The sequence below is a fragment of the Bombus flavifrons genome, chromosome 11 (genome assembly GCF_040668555.2).
Source record: "Bombus flavifrons isolate JBK064 chromosome 11, iyBomFlav1_principal, whole genome shotgun sequence".
In the NCBI taxonomy this organism is placed as follows: domain Eukaryota; kingdom Metazoa; phylum Arthropoda; class Insecta; order Hymenoptera; family Apidae; genus Bombus; species Bombus flavifrons.
In genome coordinates this window covers 12,598,576-12,613,759 of record NC_138452.1, presented here as the reverse complement: position 1 = coordinate 12,613,759, position 15,184 = coordinate 12,598,576, and the positions used below count along the sequence as shown (strand labels likewise).

The 15,184-nt window shown below is 39.6% G+C and overlaps 1 protein-coding gene across 2 annotated transcripts in view; it reads left to right on the top strand.

Annotated features, from left to right (window-relative positions):
- acj6 (abnormal chemosensory protein 6) overlaps positions 1–12,962 on the top strand; it is a 58,025-nt gene extending 45,063 nt beyond the window's left edge. Inside the window, exons 3-4 of one of the 2 annotated variants that reach the window (XM_069123492.1) lie at positions 1,829–2,017; positions 7,891–12,962. In XM_069123492.1, the coding sequence (XP_068979593.1) occupies positions 1,829–2,017; positions 7,891–8,655 (954 nt within the window). In that variant the 3' untranslated portion in view covers positions 8,656–12,962. Of the gene's footprint in view, positions 1–1,828; positions 2,036–7,890 lie in introns of both variants that reach the window. The other variant, XM_069123491.1, reaches the window with a different exon arrangement.
- The last annotated feature ends 2,222 nt before the right edge of the window (positions 12,963–15,184 follow it).

Genomic DNA, 15,184 nt, shown 5'->3' with positions numbered 1-15,184 from the left:
CACAACTGCTATTAATATGACGTCGGAAAAAGAAATTTCGTTAAACCTTTCAGCTCTAGCTACTTCATTATCGTTATTCATCGTAAAGGAAGAAACTCTTTTATTATCCAATTCGAAAATGTACACTGATAACGAAATCATATTCTATCGTAGGCCTTATGTGTAAAAATTAGACCATTTAAATCTAATTAGACCATCTAAATAAGTTTGAAAATTGAAAATCTTTTCAATTTGGCTGAAAATCTTCCTCGTGCCATTACTTTGAGCAAAGGTAATAGGAATAGGAAAAATATTATCGCAAGTAAAATCGTTTTTAAAAATTTGACTAACGTTTCAGCTCCGAATGTCGCTTGTACTTACACGATAGGCATAAAAGTGCAAAAATATTAAGTTACTTGTGTTATCACTAACTATGTTTTTATGGAAGACCTGTTCCTAAACATAGGAATATATAGTCCGACGGACCCTATGGTCTCGTTCAATTTTAGTAACGCTTTGACCCTAAAATATTCTGTCCAGCAGCCCCAGCAACACTTGACAGGCAAACGAACACGATTAGCAAATCTCATACGTCACGCGTAACCACTTTTGAAATAACATCAACTTAACCGGCTGAATCGTAATCTAGTATTATGTACGCCCTTATACGTATGTAGCTTTGCTTAATCGTACTATGCTTAAAAAAAAAAAAAAACAGAAAATATATAAAGATATAAAATGTAAAAATTATAACGTAGACGATTTGTCGAGTGTAATATCAAAATTTTCTTAAACATCGAAGAATGATTAAACATTGCTCGATGCAATGTCGGATATTTTGCATCTCTATGAAAATTTATTTGAAAAAAGTAGCTCCTTTTTAAAAGAATTTTTAGTTTCATTAAAAAAAATTGAAAATATTAATAGTTTCATTATGAAAAAATGACGCGAGTTAATAACTAGGAAATACCTGTTATTAAGAAATTAGTGTTATTATTGTAATAATAAGGTAATAATTACATTAATCGATATAAAAATTGGTAATTACGCTCGTACATTGTACACTTGAAAAATCCGGCAAAACCTAAATCCAAGTTTCCAGCGCTAAAACTATTTTTAGAATATCGATCGCACGGCCATGTTGAGCACATGGAGTGACCTCTGACTGGATACTTTTATACAAAAGCACCGCATACTTTTTTCATCAGAAACTGACATTGAGTAGCAACTTTCGACCAGCGCACTGTACAATAAAACCAATTGTCCTCTATCTATCGAACTAAATTTTCAGAACCATGTACAAAATTCTTACATATCGCCCCCTTGCTACAAAAGTGACACAACTCGGACATTAGACGTATCTTTGAACCGTTACTGTAAAATGTTCTATAAGATAAGAAGAGAGTTTGAAATGCTTCGAGTAGAACAAAAACGCAATACGTAAAAATAAAACAAAAATTGATATTATTTCACGAACATTCTTATGCCCGATAGGAAGGAAATGAAAGTTCGAAGCTAAATTTTATTAATAAGACGTGTAATATCTTGTTACGTTCAAAAACATATTTTTTAATTATTGTATAATTTTCGTGGGAAAGCTGCGTTATGTATGCAAAGTACCCTTGGTAATACAGCATGTAGTTTACACACCTCGTGAAACTTAGATCTCTGTAAATCGTAGTCCCATTGTCGACGTCGTATCAACGTGACGTTACGAGATACGCTGTAACGATAAGATGCGATATAAATTCGTTTAAGAAGACGAAACGTTTTCTCGAAAATTCTGTTACGTTTGATGCATGATCCCTAATTCTTCAATCAGTGTCACGTGTCGCTTTTAACGTTTCAGGGTGACTTATTCGGGGGACTGAACAGCGGTCTACAAGACGGCTTACTTTCGAGGGCGGAAGCTTTGGCGGCGGATTTGGGAAAACACAACGCGGGCACCCCAATGCCTTTGAAGCACGACCCTGTTTCCGTCTATCATCATGGAACCCACATGCCAACCCCCCATCCAAATAACCGGCCACATCATCAGGTACATTCACACCTCTTTGTGAGTCTGCATTTTTCGCAATACTATACTCGTACCGATTGTTTTTCTTTCAAAATATTAGTTTCGTTGACGAAAGTACGGATTCTCGTTTGTTTTCTTATCAACGTTATTACACGGTTATATTCTCGTTATTTTCAATGGTTTGTTGCTATTTCAATACATAATGTACCTATGTATATGAAAATACGTATGTACAGTCGGTTACAAAAATATTGGAACATCGGTATAATTTTGTCTCTTGAGCCTTGTATTTGTAGTACGTACGCAATTGCTACTTACAAAAATGTATCGAACTGTGTTAGTATATCGACTGTATATCGACTACTTTGATTCGTTGATCGCGCTATCGTCCGTTATTGATTTATCGAGATTTGAAGTTTAATTTGTTTTCGAGTGTTAATCTCTTATATTTTGTAGACGAACACTATTATTTTTTAAGGATTTAAGATACTTAAGAAAGAACGTAATAACCTATTTCGTGGAACAATTAATTATTTATAATATTTAAGTCAACGCCGAGGCGTGAGAGTTTCTCCCGTTTTCAAGTACGAAGAATTAACATACCTATATCGTATCCGATATGATAACGCCGGCTTATAGCGTTAAAGTACAACATTGTAATTTCTATTTACCGTGTTGTACGATAGACTCGTTCTACTCTCCAAATTTCTTATAGCATTTTTACCTAGTAAAATTGCAGTAAATTTTATGTGATAAAATAAAAGCGTAGCTAATCGTTTATGAAAGAGAAAGTAACGCCTGATAATAGTAGAGGTATCGGATATCGAGTATAAAAGAACGAATGTCTCTGTGTCATTTTCCGAAAGATGACATAGATACCTACGTAAATAAATGTCAGAGAAAAAAAGAAGTTATGGTGTATAATTTCATTCGTTACTATTTGTTCCTGCTAATAATAATCGCTAATTTTTCTCCTTCTTAACGATAATCTTATTAACGCTTGGCTTTTCTTCATCAGAAATATTTATCGTACTACGTATTGCAATTCGATAAAGACGACGATAAAACGGAGTAAAGTCTGTGGTTACATTCAGACTGGAACGAATTACGAAACGGACTAATTGTATATCGTACGTGGCCTCAGAGGCACGATAATTTGTTAAAACTTAATGTTGTTACCAATGACGAAGTTTATCGGTGAAACAATTATCGTAATGAAGTGTACCGAAACAATAACGCCGACATGCAAAATTCATCGTTTGAGTACGATTATAAAATGCAACGAGTTTCGAGGACGGCTTAAAACCACCGACAATAATTAATTACGCGTAGCAATTAATTACGATTTATAATTAATCCGACGATTAAAAAATTCAACCCTACCGATTTTTTATTAACATCCTTCACGATACGAGCAACAGTTTTCATTCTGATACTTTAATCATTGATATTTCCCATAATCCGATACGCGTGAGCAATTGTACACCTTCGAATGTACGATTTTAACGTTTGTGATCGTGAACTATGAACTGATCTATAAAATATATATTTCCCGCGTGAAACGATCGCTAAACGATAGAATTTTTCATACGCTAACAGATAGAATGGTATTAGAGTATAGATATAATATGATTCACGCGTCATACGCAACGTCAAATCTATGGAAAATACCTGGAAAATCAGCCCTTTAACGTTAACATTTTTTTCTATTCTTATCGGTAAATAAGTAAACAATAAAAATACACGCGACAATAAAATGTCAATTCCCCGTAATATTCAGAATGAAGGATTTAACTAAGCAAGATGCACAAAGATACAAACCCTTATATCGTACTATACCAATCTGTACGCATAGATACGTATTGTTTGCAAAATTATAAATAAAAAGTTAATCGCTTGGAGAGACAGACAGGCAAAAGTGGTACGAACGTGCCATTAATTCAATTACAATTTGCTCCGTGTCGTTCCGGGGTTTCTATGCTAATACAAGCAATCTGAGGCCGATGAGCGGATGATAGCATGGCAGTAGGGTGAATCAAGCAATGTTCAGCGACCCGGAATGATCTTCTGGAGTTTAGGGGCGTTGCTCGTACGTTATCTCGCCATTGGGACGATTCGTAACACGCTGGGCGTAACGCAATCAATTTTGACAGAATTTCCTTTTCATGTTACCAATCCCACATTGGGTTCGCTGCCGAAATTCCAGTGCGTAAGAAACGTGTTTATCTATGTAACTACTACATAAGCTTGTTATCTCATTCTCAATGTCTCGATCATTGCCATGATACACGTAATTTCGAAATTCGGCAACTTAACGGCCACAACGTATCTATTACACGATGGTCAGTATTCTCACGATTTCCCTTGTAGCGAGTAAAATCGACCGTATTTCGTGAATTTGAGATTAAAAAAAAATAAAGTCAGAGAATTTTTTAACGACATCCAAAAACGATAATGACGCTAATATATATATATATATGTATATATATATGTATGTTGTTATGAGTTACTCAAAGATGTATGAAGTAGGTGTAGTACGATTAAAACACGCATACGTTTTACCTGCTTTTATTTATGCATCGTTTTCCAAATGCGTTTTCCAAATGCAAATGCATATTAAAGCTGAAAAATATATTCGATTGCAATATTGTTATATTCGTAATCTATCCATTATCCGAATGAAATATTTCTATAAAAACGTTACCGATTAACGTATTCCTGATCGGAATAATACATTTTTATAACAGCTTCCATAGAGTTCTCTATCTCGTTGCTTATGCTTTTGCGTTAAAATCTTCCAAAGGCTTTATCTACGCGTTAGAAATATCTTACGCGTACACCTGTGTATCGTACACGCGATACGTTTCGACGATTATTAATAAAAATATTGCTTCGGTGCTAGGTTTCGCGTTAAACGGATATTATTCACGCAGATGTAAAGATATTTATCGTTCGTATAAAGTCAATCGAAGAAATGGTTCGATGCAGCCAGAAAATAAAAATAATTCAGTTGTTTAGAGACTCGTCCTGACAAATGGTCGATAAATAAACGGATAAATCGATAAATCCGATAAAAAAGCATTATTTTATTCAAAAACATTACCTACGCGGAAAAAGGTCGTTGTACAATGTTGGCAAACTGATCGAAGGTGGATCAACCGTAACGGCGAACGCGAGAGAGTATTCGTTTCATCGACCCGCTGGAAATCGGCTGACTATTATTAGTCGCTAGAATATTCGTTGACCATGAAGTGGGTGTATAGATCGGAGATCTGGCTTCCCGCAGTGCGGTGGCACGACGAGCGAACGACGAGCCCCGTTCTCCCGCTTACAGCTCTTTCTCTCTGTCCCGTTCTCCCAGCCGCGAATCTCCCATACAGATGGTCAAACGGCAAGTGTCCCATAAAGTCTGTTTTTATACGCGAGGTTGACGAATTCAATAACGGTAGTGTTGCTGCAGGCTTGCCTAACGCGCAACGTATTACGTTCACGAACGCATGTAACGAGTTTTGTGTCATTGGCACAAGCTTTGGGGAGCGGACCGAGTCAAAGGGAAAAGAGCAAGGGGAAAGAACGGTGACGAGCGATAGGCCGTATACAACGTAGATACAACGGAGCAAGGGTAAAGAAGAGAAAAACAGGGGCACGTATTCAAGAGAGGAGGAACGAGAGAGTCGGCTAACCCTACCGCTGTGTCGCGTCGCGTCGTGTCAGCATAATGATGAAATATTGCGCGGGTCTCTAGGGCCCTACCATATACGCCCCTGGGCTAGTCCTTCGCTCACTCCACATTTGCAACTATCCTCTTCCAACGTGCTTTCCTTCTCGCTCTTTCGCTCCGCCACCCGCAAGCCCCTGCATTTCTGATGTAACTATGCTATTCCAGAGCACCCCTGGACCGAAACCGTGCCATCCAGTTACCTCGCTACGCTGCATATTCTCGTGAGAATAAATGTTGCGTACACACGAACGCGCGATCCTACTCCTACGCATACGCGTCACGCCCTGTGTACAACGTTACGCAAACGTCCCGTAGGCGTAGGCGCATGTTCCTGCGAGCACCAATCGCAACCACACTCGCCGCATTTTTTGCCGATTTATACGCGGACCTTCCGCTTTTACGACCTTTCCCCTGTATCTTTGCGGTCCTAGGATTCTAAAACTGTACCAAGTCATCGAGTGGGGTTTCTACGTTCTGCTGTCGCGTTTCTTTTCTCAATATCCAGAAATTCTGATATGGCAGCGTGCTGGCTGGCCGCGTCTTTGGCTTTTTTTTTCCAAACTTTCTCCGGTTAGAAGATAATTTTAAGAGGCTTATATCTCTGAACGTATTATTGAAATATTGTTCTTTGGTCACGAAACGACGTAAAAATCCAGACATTAACAAAGACGTAGATACGAATAAAAAGCGACTAAATGGAAGCCAAAATACACGCGTCGGATAACGCGCATATCGATCTTCGACGATTTCAATCTTGTTTTGACTGCCGATCGGCCTCGATCCTCGGTCCTCTCGTCAGAGGGTTCATCGGTGTCACCCTCCTTCTCCATTGTCTGACCAAACTCTGCTACAAAACTCTTATCGTTTTCCACGTGCCACGGAGCGTCGTGACGCCGAATCATCGTGCACAGGAGCCTCGACAACAATCGAGCCTCGAGCGACAATCGGAGAGTACGGGGCCTTTCGTCGGCATCCCGACAAACTACAACATCCTCGACTCTTAGAAACCCGGTAGTCCCTAAAAGTATCGTCACTCGGAGTCGCTAAAGCTACTCGAGCCTAAATCCTGATGACACATTTACGATTTCTGCTATCGGCGATACGATACTCCTGGGAACGAATGGATACCGCGCGATACGTCGACCTTGACAGGTGCATCTCCTCCGCAGAGGAGTCGACGTTAACGCGTACGTATTAACGTACATGTTTATTGGTTTAGCGAAAATATCGGGATACGTAGCTTTGAGAAAACAACGAACACAAGCAGTACCTGACGTGGCGTCACCTTCTACGGGGAAAAAATACGAAGGGAGCTCATAAATAATTTGTAAGGGGTCGCGCACACTGCGCTCGCGACGACGCGACGCGACGACCACGGCACGTGCTGCATAATTGTGCGTGCTAGTTTGTACACGTTCTCTCTTCATCTCCGTGTCCTCGTCCCCTTCCGTCTCTCGTAGCCCCCGTTGGTTTCATTCATTCTTTCCTTTTAACAATGTTAATTGGTAGAATCGCGTAACCACGTTACCGTACAATTTCCGCTCAAATATCTTGATTTTTAAAGAGCTGTGGTCGTGCCGCCCTCTCGCGCTCCAAATATTTTACGAGCCGAGTTCGATTCATTTTTCACAACTGCTGCTTTAAGTTACGTTGTTACGATTATTGATTTTGCGTGATTATGAAATTTGTACGCCTATAAAAGAAAGCTTGGAATATTTTATCGCATGGCTGCTAGTAATTAGAACGCGATTCTTTCATCCTTGAACGTTCCACTTTTGTTAACGAACGTTGTAAAATAATGTAAATACGTACAAGATACGTACTCGTTTAGTTTTATACAGGTATAACGAGATTTTATACCGAACGTTGGGCAAATTGTTAGTTCGTATCACGGTGTATTTGTTGCAAATATTTCGCAGTAATATCGGACCGTTACCGTTAACCGATACGTTTTCCAACTATTCGCTTAATTTCTTGTTTCCGTTGCACAGCAGCAAAGCATATCACAGTGGAATTATACATACTTAAAATTCTCATTATTCGATGTTCGAGTACCACACGTCGATCTCGTTTTGCAAAATATCCGATCGGAAAGCAAGAAGCGTACGAAACGTATTAACTCAACCGACGCCACGCTTTACGAGTAAAAAAATACGCAAATTATATTTTACAGATGAGCCATCCGGGAATGGAGAGTCTGGACATGCTGGATCCAGCAAACTCGATGACCACATTGACGCCAATGTCAGAGAACACCGGCGGTGGACCAGGTCATCATGCTGGAATTCACGGTCCCTCGGTTTACGGGGGGATGAACGGAATGATGGGCCATCATCATCATCACGGAAATTTGGGCGGCGGCGGAGGCAGTGTACCACATCCGGCTCATCATCACCCAGCGATGGCGGCGGCAGCAGCAGCAGCCGCGGCCGCGGGTCTTCATCCAGATGCAGACACGGATCCACGAGAGTTGGAAGCATTCGCGGAAAGGTTCAAACAGAGACGCATCAAGCTGGGCGTGACGCAAGCCGATGTCGGGAAGGCTTTGGCGAATTTAAAGTTGCCAGGCGTTGGAGCGCTATCTCAATCCACGATATGTCGATTCGAGTCGCTCACGTTATCGCATAACAACATGATCGCGCTGAAGCCGATCTTGCAAGCGTGGCTGGAAGAAGCAGAGGCCCAGGCGAAGAACAAGAGACGAGATCCCGACGCTCCGTCGGTGTTACCAGCCGGCGAGAAGAAAAGAAAGAGAACGAGTATAGCCGCGCCCGAGAAACGTTCTCTGGAGGCGTATTTCGCTGTACAACCGCGGCCGTCCGGCGAGAAGATCGCCGCGATCGCGGAGAAACTGGATCTGAAAAAGAACGTGGTTAGAGTTTGGTTTTGCAACCAACGGCAGAAGCAGAAGCGCATGAAATTCGCGGCTCAACATTGACCCGAGGGTGGCTTGTGACAGCAAAACTGACCGTATCAGTTGCCCAGTCTCGAGCCTAAACCAGAACCCTTGACCGAGTTTCAGGGATGGCCGTAAACAGAAACGGACAATATAAGAGCACGAAAGACGCGATCGCTGTGGGAATGGAATTACGTACATACGTACAATCATAACCAGCAGTGGCATTTAAACGCAGTACGTACTAACTGTACTACGTGGTTGCCGATGATGGAGTCATTGGAATTGGAAGTGATGCGCGTACGACTTCTCGGTTTCAAGTGGATCGCAAACGTATTAGCTCGATGCTGCGGCCAAATAAGAATAAGCGATAGTCAGACTGTCACAGGCTTTATGCGAAATATTTTACGGTCATTGCGCGCGCGCGTGTGACGTTCTCGACGCGTCTCCAGTCTCCCGGCGAATTTTCCACCGGAACCGACGATGCTTGACGAATCGATTCACGAGCCTCTTCCCTCTTCACTTTGCCATTTTAACTTACTCGTAACTTTACGCTACCATTCCAATTACGACGAATAACAGATTCGCAAACCGTCGTTCGAATGTTTACTGGTTCACAATTTTCCTGTTGTCGATACGCGGAACAAAATTAATCGTTGAAATTAATAACAATTAATTCGTACGCTAAACGGATCTTTCGATTCTAGCGTTAAGTTAAGAAACATACTTTTCCCTTCTGTATAAAGATTCCAGTATATTCGAGTCGATATCGTTTATCGTAGCTTTAAGTTCTGACGTTCGAAGCGCGAAGATTAAAATCACCATCTTTTCCGCTCTTTTCGATTCTAAAGCAAAAATTGGAACCGCGTGATTGGAAAATAAAGAAAATCTTACTGCGTACGCGGTTCCAGTCGATTTTTAGTTGAAAGGGTTGAACGCCAGATCCGCTAACGCGATCGATGAAAATTCACCAACTTGATAAAAGTACCTAATAAGGATCGCTGACGTTGCATGCTATATACTGAAAATGTGCTACATGTTGCATAAGAATATCGTATAAAAGATGACATAAAAGAACCCTTACGGAATCTCTAGATCAAATCATCTGTAAAGTGAGATAGAATTTGCGAAGCATATCAGCTACGATCGCGATAAAACAGTTTACGAGCGTACCCCACCTTTAGACCAACTTCTGTAGACTGGAAATCAGGTTCGAAGGTTACCGAATTTAGCGTATATCTAAAGTCATATTTTCCAATTGTTCGTAACCTCGTAAAACAATATTTTCTAACTTGATAAAATTTTGTGCCTTCGAATTTTCTATATTTTACGTCGAAGATCTCCATCGATAAACGCGTTGAAGATCAGCGGAGACTATAAACTGTTTATCGAAATTACATATACGAAATATAATTTGATTAAGTGCTTCCAAAAATATCAAAATATATTTCTCTAAGTACCTATATGAATAAATAATCGTACAGAAACGGATTGCAAAATAATTTATACTTTACGTTCGTACACGTAACTAATTCTAATTTATAAAATTTGTAAAATATGTATTTATAAAATTAGAGAGGCCAGGAAACATTTGAATTTTGAATTCTGATTTCTGTCATAACGAGACAAAAGAAGAGGAAGAGGATTGTTCGCGAACGGGCAACAGTCAATCACAACGAAAACCAAATAGCCGAATAATCATCGATGCGTCTTGAAAAGTACAATTCGAAACATAAAATATAAAAGTACGTATTGTTATAAAATCGACGCGCGAGTACGTCGTGCCGAACAAATAAGTGATATTAATCCTAATGAAGACACTCGCAATATGTAGTCACAATCAGTGCAGTGTAAAAAGTGAGGAGCTAGAGCAAGAGAGAGAAAGAGGTATGTGTGTGTGATAATGATAAAAGTAAGAGTGAAACGTCGATACACCCGATTTTGGAACGAATTCTTTTATTCCTACGAATCGCTGTCCGTGTACGTAACGTTGCGTTTACGTTGCTCAAAGAAATAGAAATAAATCGCTGCGTGATCGATTTCAATTTCTGTTTTACAAAAAGAAGATTTTCCGATCGAGTAAAATATAGTTGAAAGTTTGTAAAGAATTTTTACCGTTTCTTTGTGTCTACGATACTTATCGAATCTAAATATCGCGAATATTGATATTAAGCATTTGTTTAATCGACACGTAATATTTGCAACGTTATACCTTTTACAAAACATATTCGTAATCAATGTTTCGTGTCTGGTTACGATATTTAGATACTTTATCGCGATACTCGTTAATCGTATCTGTGTAGAATTTTCGTGTATTTCTATCGCAAACGATACGCGGATTCGGCTGCAACGATGATTCGTTCCAGCCCGGTGTATCGATTAGTAAAATGCGCGAAAACGAGGATGGAAGAATGAACGAAGATGAAAAACCAAGACGATGCGATGAGTGAAAGGGGAAAAAGGGATTAACAGGATGTATTACGTAGTGATATTGGACAATCAGTGAAAAGACTGTATCATATCATATTGAAGCAATACCGTAGTATTAGTCGACGAATAAACTTTATTTATATCGCTCGTGATGAACCGCGCGTTTCCTGTGCATCGACGAAAGATACTTGTAAAGGAAACAAAAAGAGAGGGCATAGAAAAGGAGAAAAAGAAAAGAGATAAGGAAAAATGCCAAAAAAGCGACGTCGTTCGGTTAACTTCACCTCCAGACAAATCAATATAATATGTATTAAAATGCAATATTTTCGATGATAGAACAGCGTTTGATTCCAAGCGTAGTTATAACAAACGAGACTCCGTGTGACATCGGAAGCGCGGTTGATCGCACAACGAAAACTGAGAAATCGATATCCCTCGGTTCTTGAAAAACTGCTCGCTGTATTTCACGACCGCGGCGCGGATGCGATTATATTTTTGTTTCCTCACCGATTTCGCTGTCCCTTGCTGCGGCAACGAAACTCGCTAAAACGTGAGTTTCGAAAACAAAAAGGAAAAAAAAAAGGACGAAATCCTCGTACAACTGTGCACGCCAGAGCCGATCACGAGTCGATCGATCGAGAGCCGAATTAAACGGCGTCGAGGAACGATCGAGGAAAGTACGAAAACGCGGATGTCAGTGTACCGAGTGCGTGATCAGGCTCGAATTCCCGCGTGCACCGAGCAATACCGCGAGGATGTTCGGCGATAACAGCGATATGTCATTGTAATAGTTAAAATATAAGCGGAAGGATAGTAGTAATTTTTAAATTGTACATACGTAAGAGGATAGGTATTTTCTAGAAGAATAATAGTCTATTGCCGTTCTACTAGGTAATGGAGAAAAAAGAAGATTTTAGTGCAATATAGAGTTTAACGACACTAATTATCATTACGATTATTATATTCGTTATTGCTCGTTATTTTGTCTCTCTCTCTCTCTCTGTTTCTGTCTCTGTCTCTGTCCCTGTCTCTCTCTTTCACTCACTCACTTACTCTCTCTCTCTCTCTCTTTCTCTTTCTCTCTCTCACTCTTTCTCTTTCTCTCTCTCTCACTCACTCATTCGCTCATTCTCTCTCTTTCTCTCTCTTTCCCTTTGACTCGATTTGGCCAACATTGTCACGCCTGTCGTACATTTCACAGATACACACGTTCAGACGCATCGTTCCATTTACATATACTCGGAAGATACTATACGTTGCAGCAGTCGAACTTTACTTTCGCGCGTATTCCGAATAACGGTCTAACGACGTGTCGCGTCGCGTCGCGTGTCGTCGACGACAGAAAGCGTGGTGTATTCGGGCAAACAGCTTTGAAAAAGGGACCGGTTTATCACTGGGAAACTATTCCAATTCCACGAGTATCGTTTCGAATCAGGCGGACAATCGCAGAGTCTGTCGTAGGTAGTTTCATTCGCGTCTATCGACCTGTCTGTTTCCTTCGAAAATTACAGTGTTTCCCTGTGCACAATTCCCAGTGTACAATTACTGTGATGCTTCGGAGTATGTCGATATCGTTTTATTTAGTTCGAGGCCGGATAAGTACGTAAAGGCTGACGAGGTAACCGAATTAAGCGTTCGGGGCGCGACGCGTCAACGTTTTCTTGATCTCTCTGTCGTTCCAAGGAACGCGCGATGTGATACCGATAAATCTGTAAGTATATATTATATATATTATTTATTTATTTATTGTCGCATCGACTAATAGTCATTAAATTTCTAAGTATTTCAAAGACTTTTTTACACACGGTTATCGCCGATATGTAAACATACAACAGCAGATAGATACTCGTCGGACACTTACAAAGTTTGTAAATTCGTAAGGTTGGATGGTATGCTCGTTTCTTTTCCTATTATTACATTCATTCGGCAGTTATGTATATATATATATATATAACTCGTGTATTTTAAATTCATTTGGAAAATTAGGAGAGGAGATAAGAAGGCGAGTCGTAAAAACAGGACGTTAAATAACGAGAATTTCCAATTATTAGCGCTTGTCGGGACGAGGAGACTCAGGACCGTATACCGTACACGGCATTCCAGTCGAGAATTAGAGAATCCAGGTACTTCGTACGGCTCCGAATTAACTTTCGTCATTTATCTTCCGATTGTTCTCTTAATTCAGCAACGAATCGATTTTCTATTCCAACGTTCGAATTATGTATTTATTTAGCAAGGAACGAAATGTTCGAAAAAAGATTAATTTCGTAATTTTTGATTTCGTTCGAAAAAGTTTCAACATCGCTTCGGAATTAGAATACAATGGAAGGAAACGAATCAACATTTGACGCTAGCAATGATAATTCATAGCGTAAAGAACACGCAATCGTGTATACCGTTCTTTCGAGTGCTAGATTCTTTTTCTTCAAGTACTTTTTCAGAAAATTCTTATCGTTAGTCGATCCGGCGAACGAACGACTGAAAAGGGCACGGTCCAACCTACTTGTGCAACGAGTAACGATCATCATCCAGAAGTCTTTCTACTTTCACTCCCCTCTGTCTCCGATTAACGATTAAACACGACACGATTCAAACAGCTCGCTCGATAATTTCTCTTGCGCCGACGTACCAGATCGTTCGCACAGAGACGAGAATCTTTTACAAGACGACGCGTTCTGTAGACATTAAAGACAGGGTAACAAGTCATATCGCAATATGCTTTTAAACAGTTATTATTATACATACTAACGCTATGTACATCTAGGAGCCTTGCTGTTTGGCGCGAGTAGGTATACATATGTGCCGTGAACATTTTTCCCCGTGAGATTCTCAACGATCTTTAAGAAAATAAACGAAAAAAAAAGGAGGAAAATCGCGTACCTATTTAAAACGAAAGAAGGAGAAGTTTTAGTCCGCGGTATTTTCCATACGTGTATATAAAATCGTCGAACAAAGAACGAAAGCAATCTCCGAATCTTACGAATCGATAAGAAATTTACGTTTTACGTTATTCACGAAGGAAATGATGACGTCGCAAAGATGACGTTGGTCGATATAAAATAGAAGTTCGTCATTAGCCGGGTTTGGTGGCACTGTAAACTCTAAACTCTAAACTCTAAACTGTAAACAGTAAACGATTTACTTCGCTGTCATCATCCTCTGATATCATCCTTTCGATTATACGATTTACAAACCTAAGAAACTCGAAACCTGTTTTTCGTCTAAGTACTCTGCGTGCCAAGTTGTACTTCGAAGTAACGTTTACAAAGTCCTAAATAAAAAGCTACGTTATACTGAGATGCATGTACAATCCGGTATGTTCTCCGATTTAACGGTATAAGGAGCAAGGAAACGTTCTCCAACTTTTTACTCGTCGATAAATCGTGCGAACCTCGTGTACATATGTCTGTGTACATTTACAATAATTACAAACGTAATCATATCGCGTGCGTGGGATGATTTATCGAAGATTGTCGGATTGGCTATATTTCTTTGAGGCAATTTGAATATATATATATATATATATAAAAGTTGGCGATAAACGTTTGAAAGTTAGAAGAAAGAGGGTTCTATTCGAGTGAAATTAAAAATGTTACTATTATTCTTAAATTCTTAGAATCTCTATACGATGGAATCGCAAGCTATGCTTGTCTCCGTCGTTCAAGTTGCAGATGAATTTTGTTGTTTGAGATAAAACGATCAAAAGTTGCCCTGTTGCAGGAACGATAGTTAATTAAAATTTTAAATTACCGATTTTTCAGGCTATTTCAATGTAGGAATTTTGTTTTCTTCCTTAGTTCCGTTGTAATATTTGTCTAAGCGTTAAGTAAAAATTGTTATATTTACGATATAGGCCAATGTTGAATAAAAATTACGGAACAAACTAAAGTTTGCCTTGACTGAAAAATGAATAACGGTATTTAAACTGACGTTTATCGAAAAAGTTTGCACAATTTGCGTGAATCATCCAATGCTGACATTACGTATACTCGATTTGCATTTTCAAAAGGCTAAGAGCGCAAGGCAATGAGAAGAGCACCGTCAAAGTGGTCGCGTATACCTACATGCGTAAAAGATCGAAGATTCTTGTGTATATAATATATATATTACATATACGTGCGTTGTTTCTTTATTTCTAAAA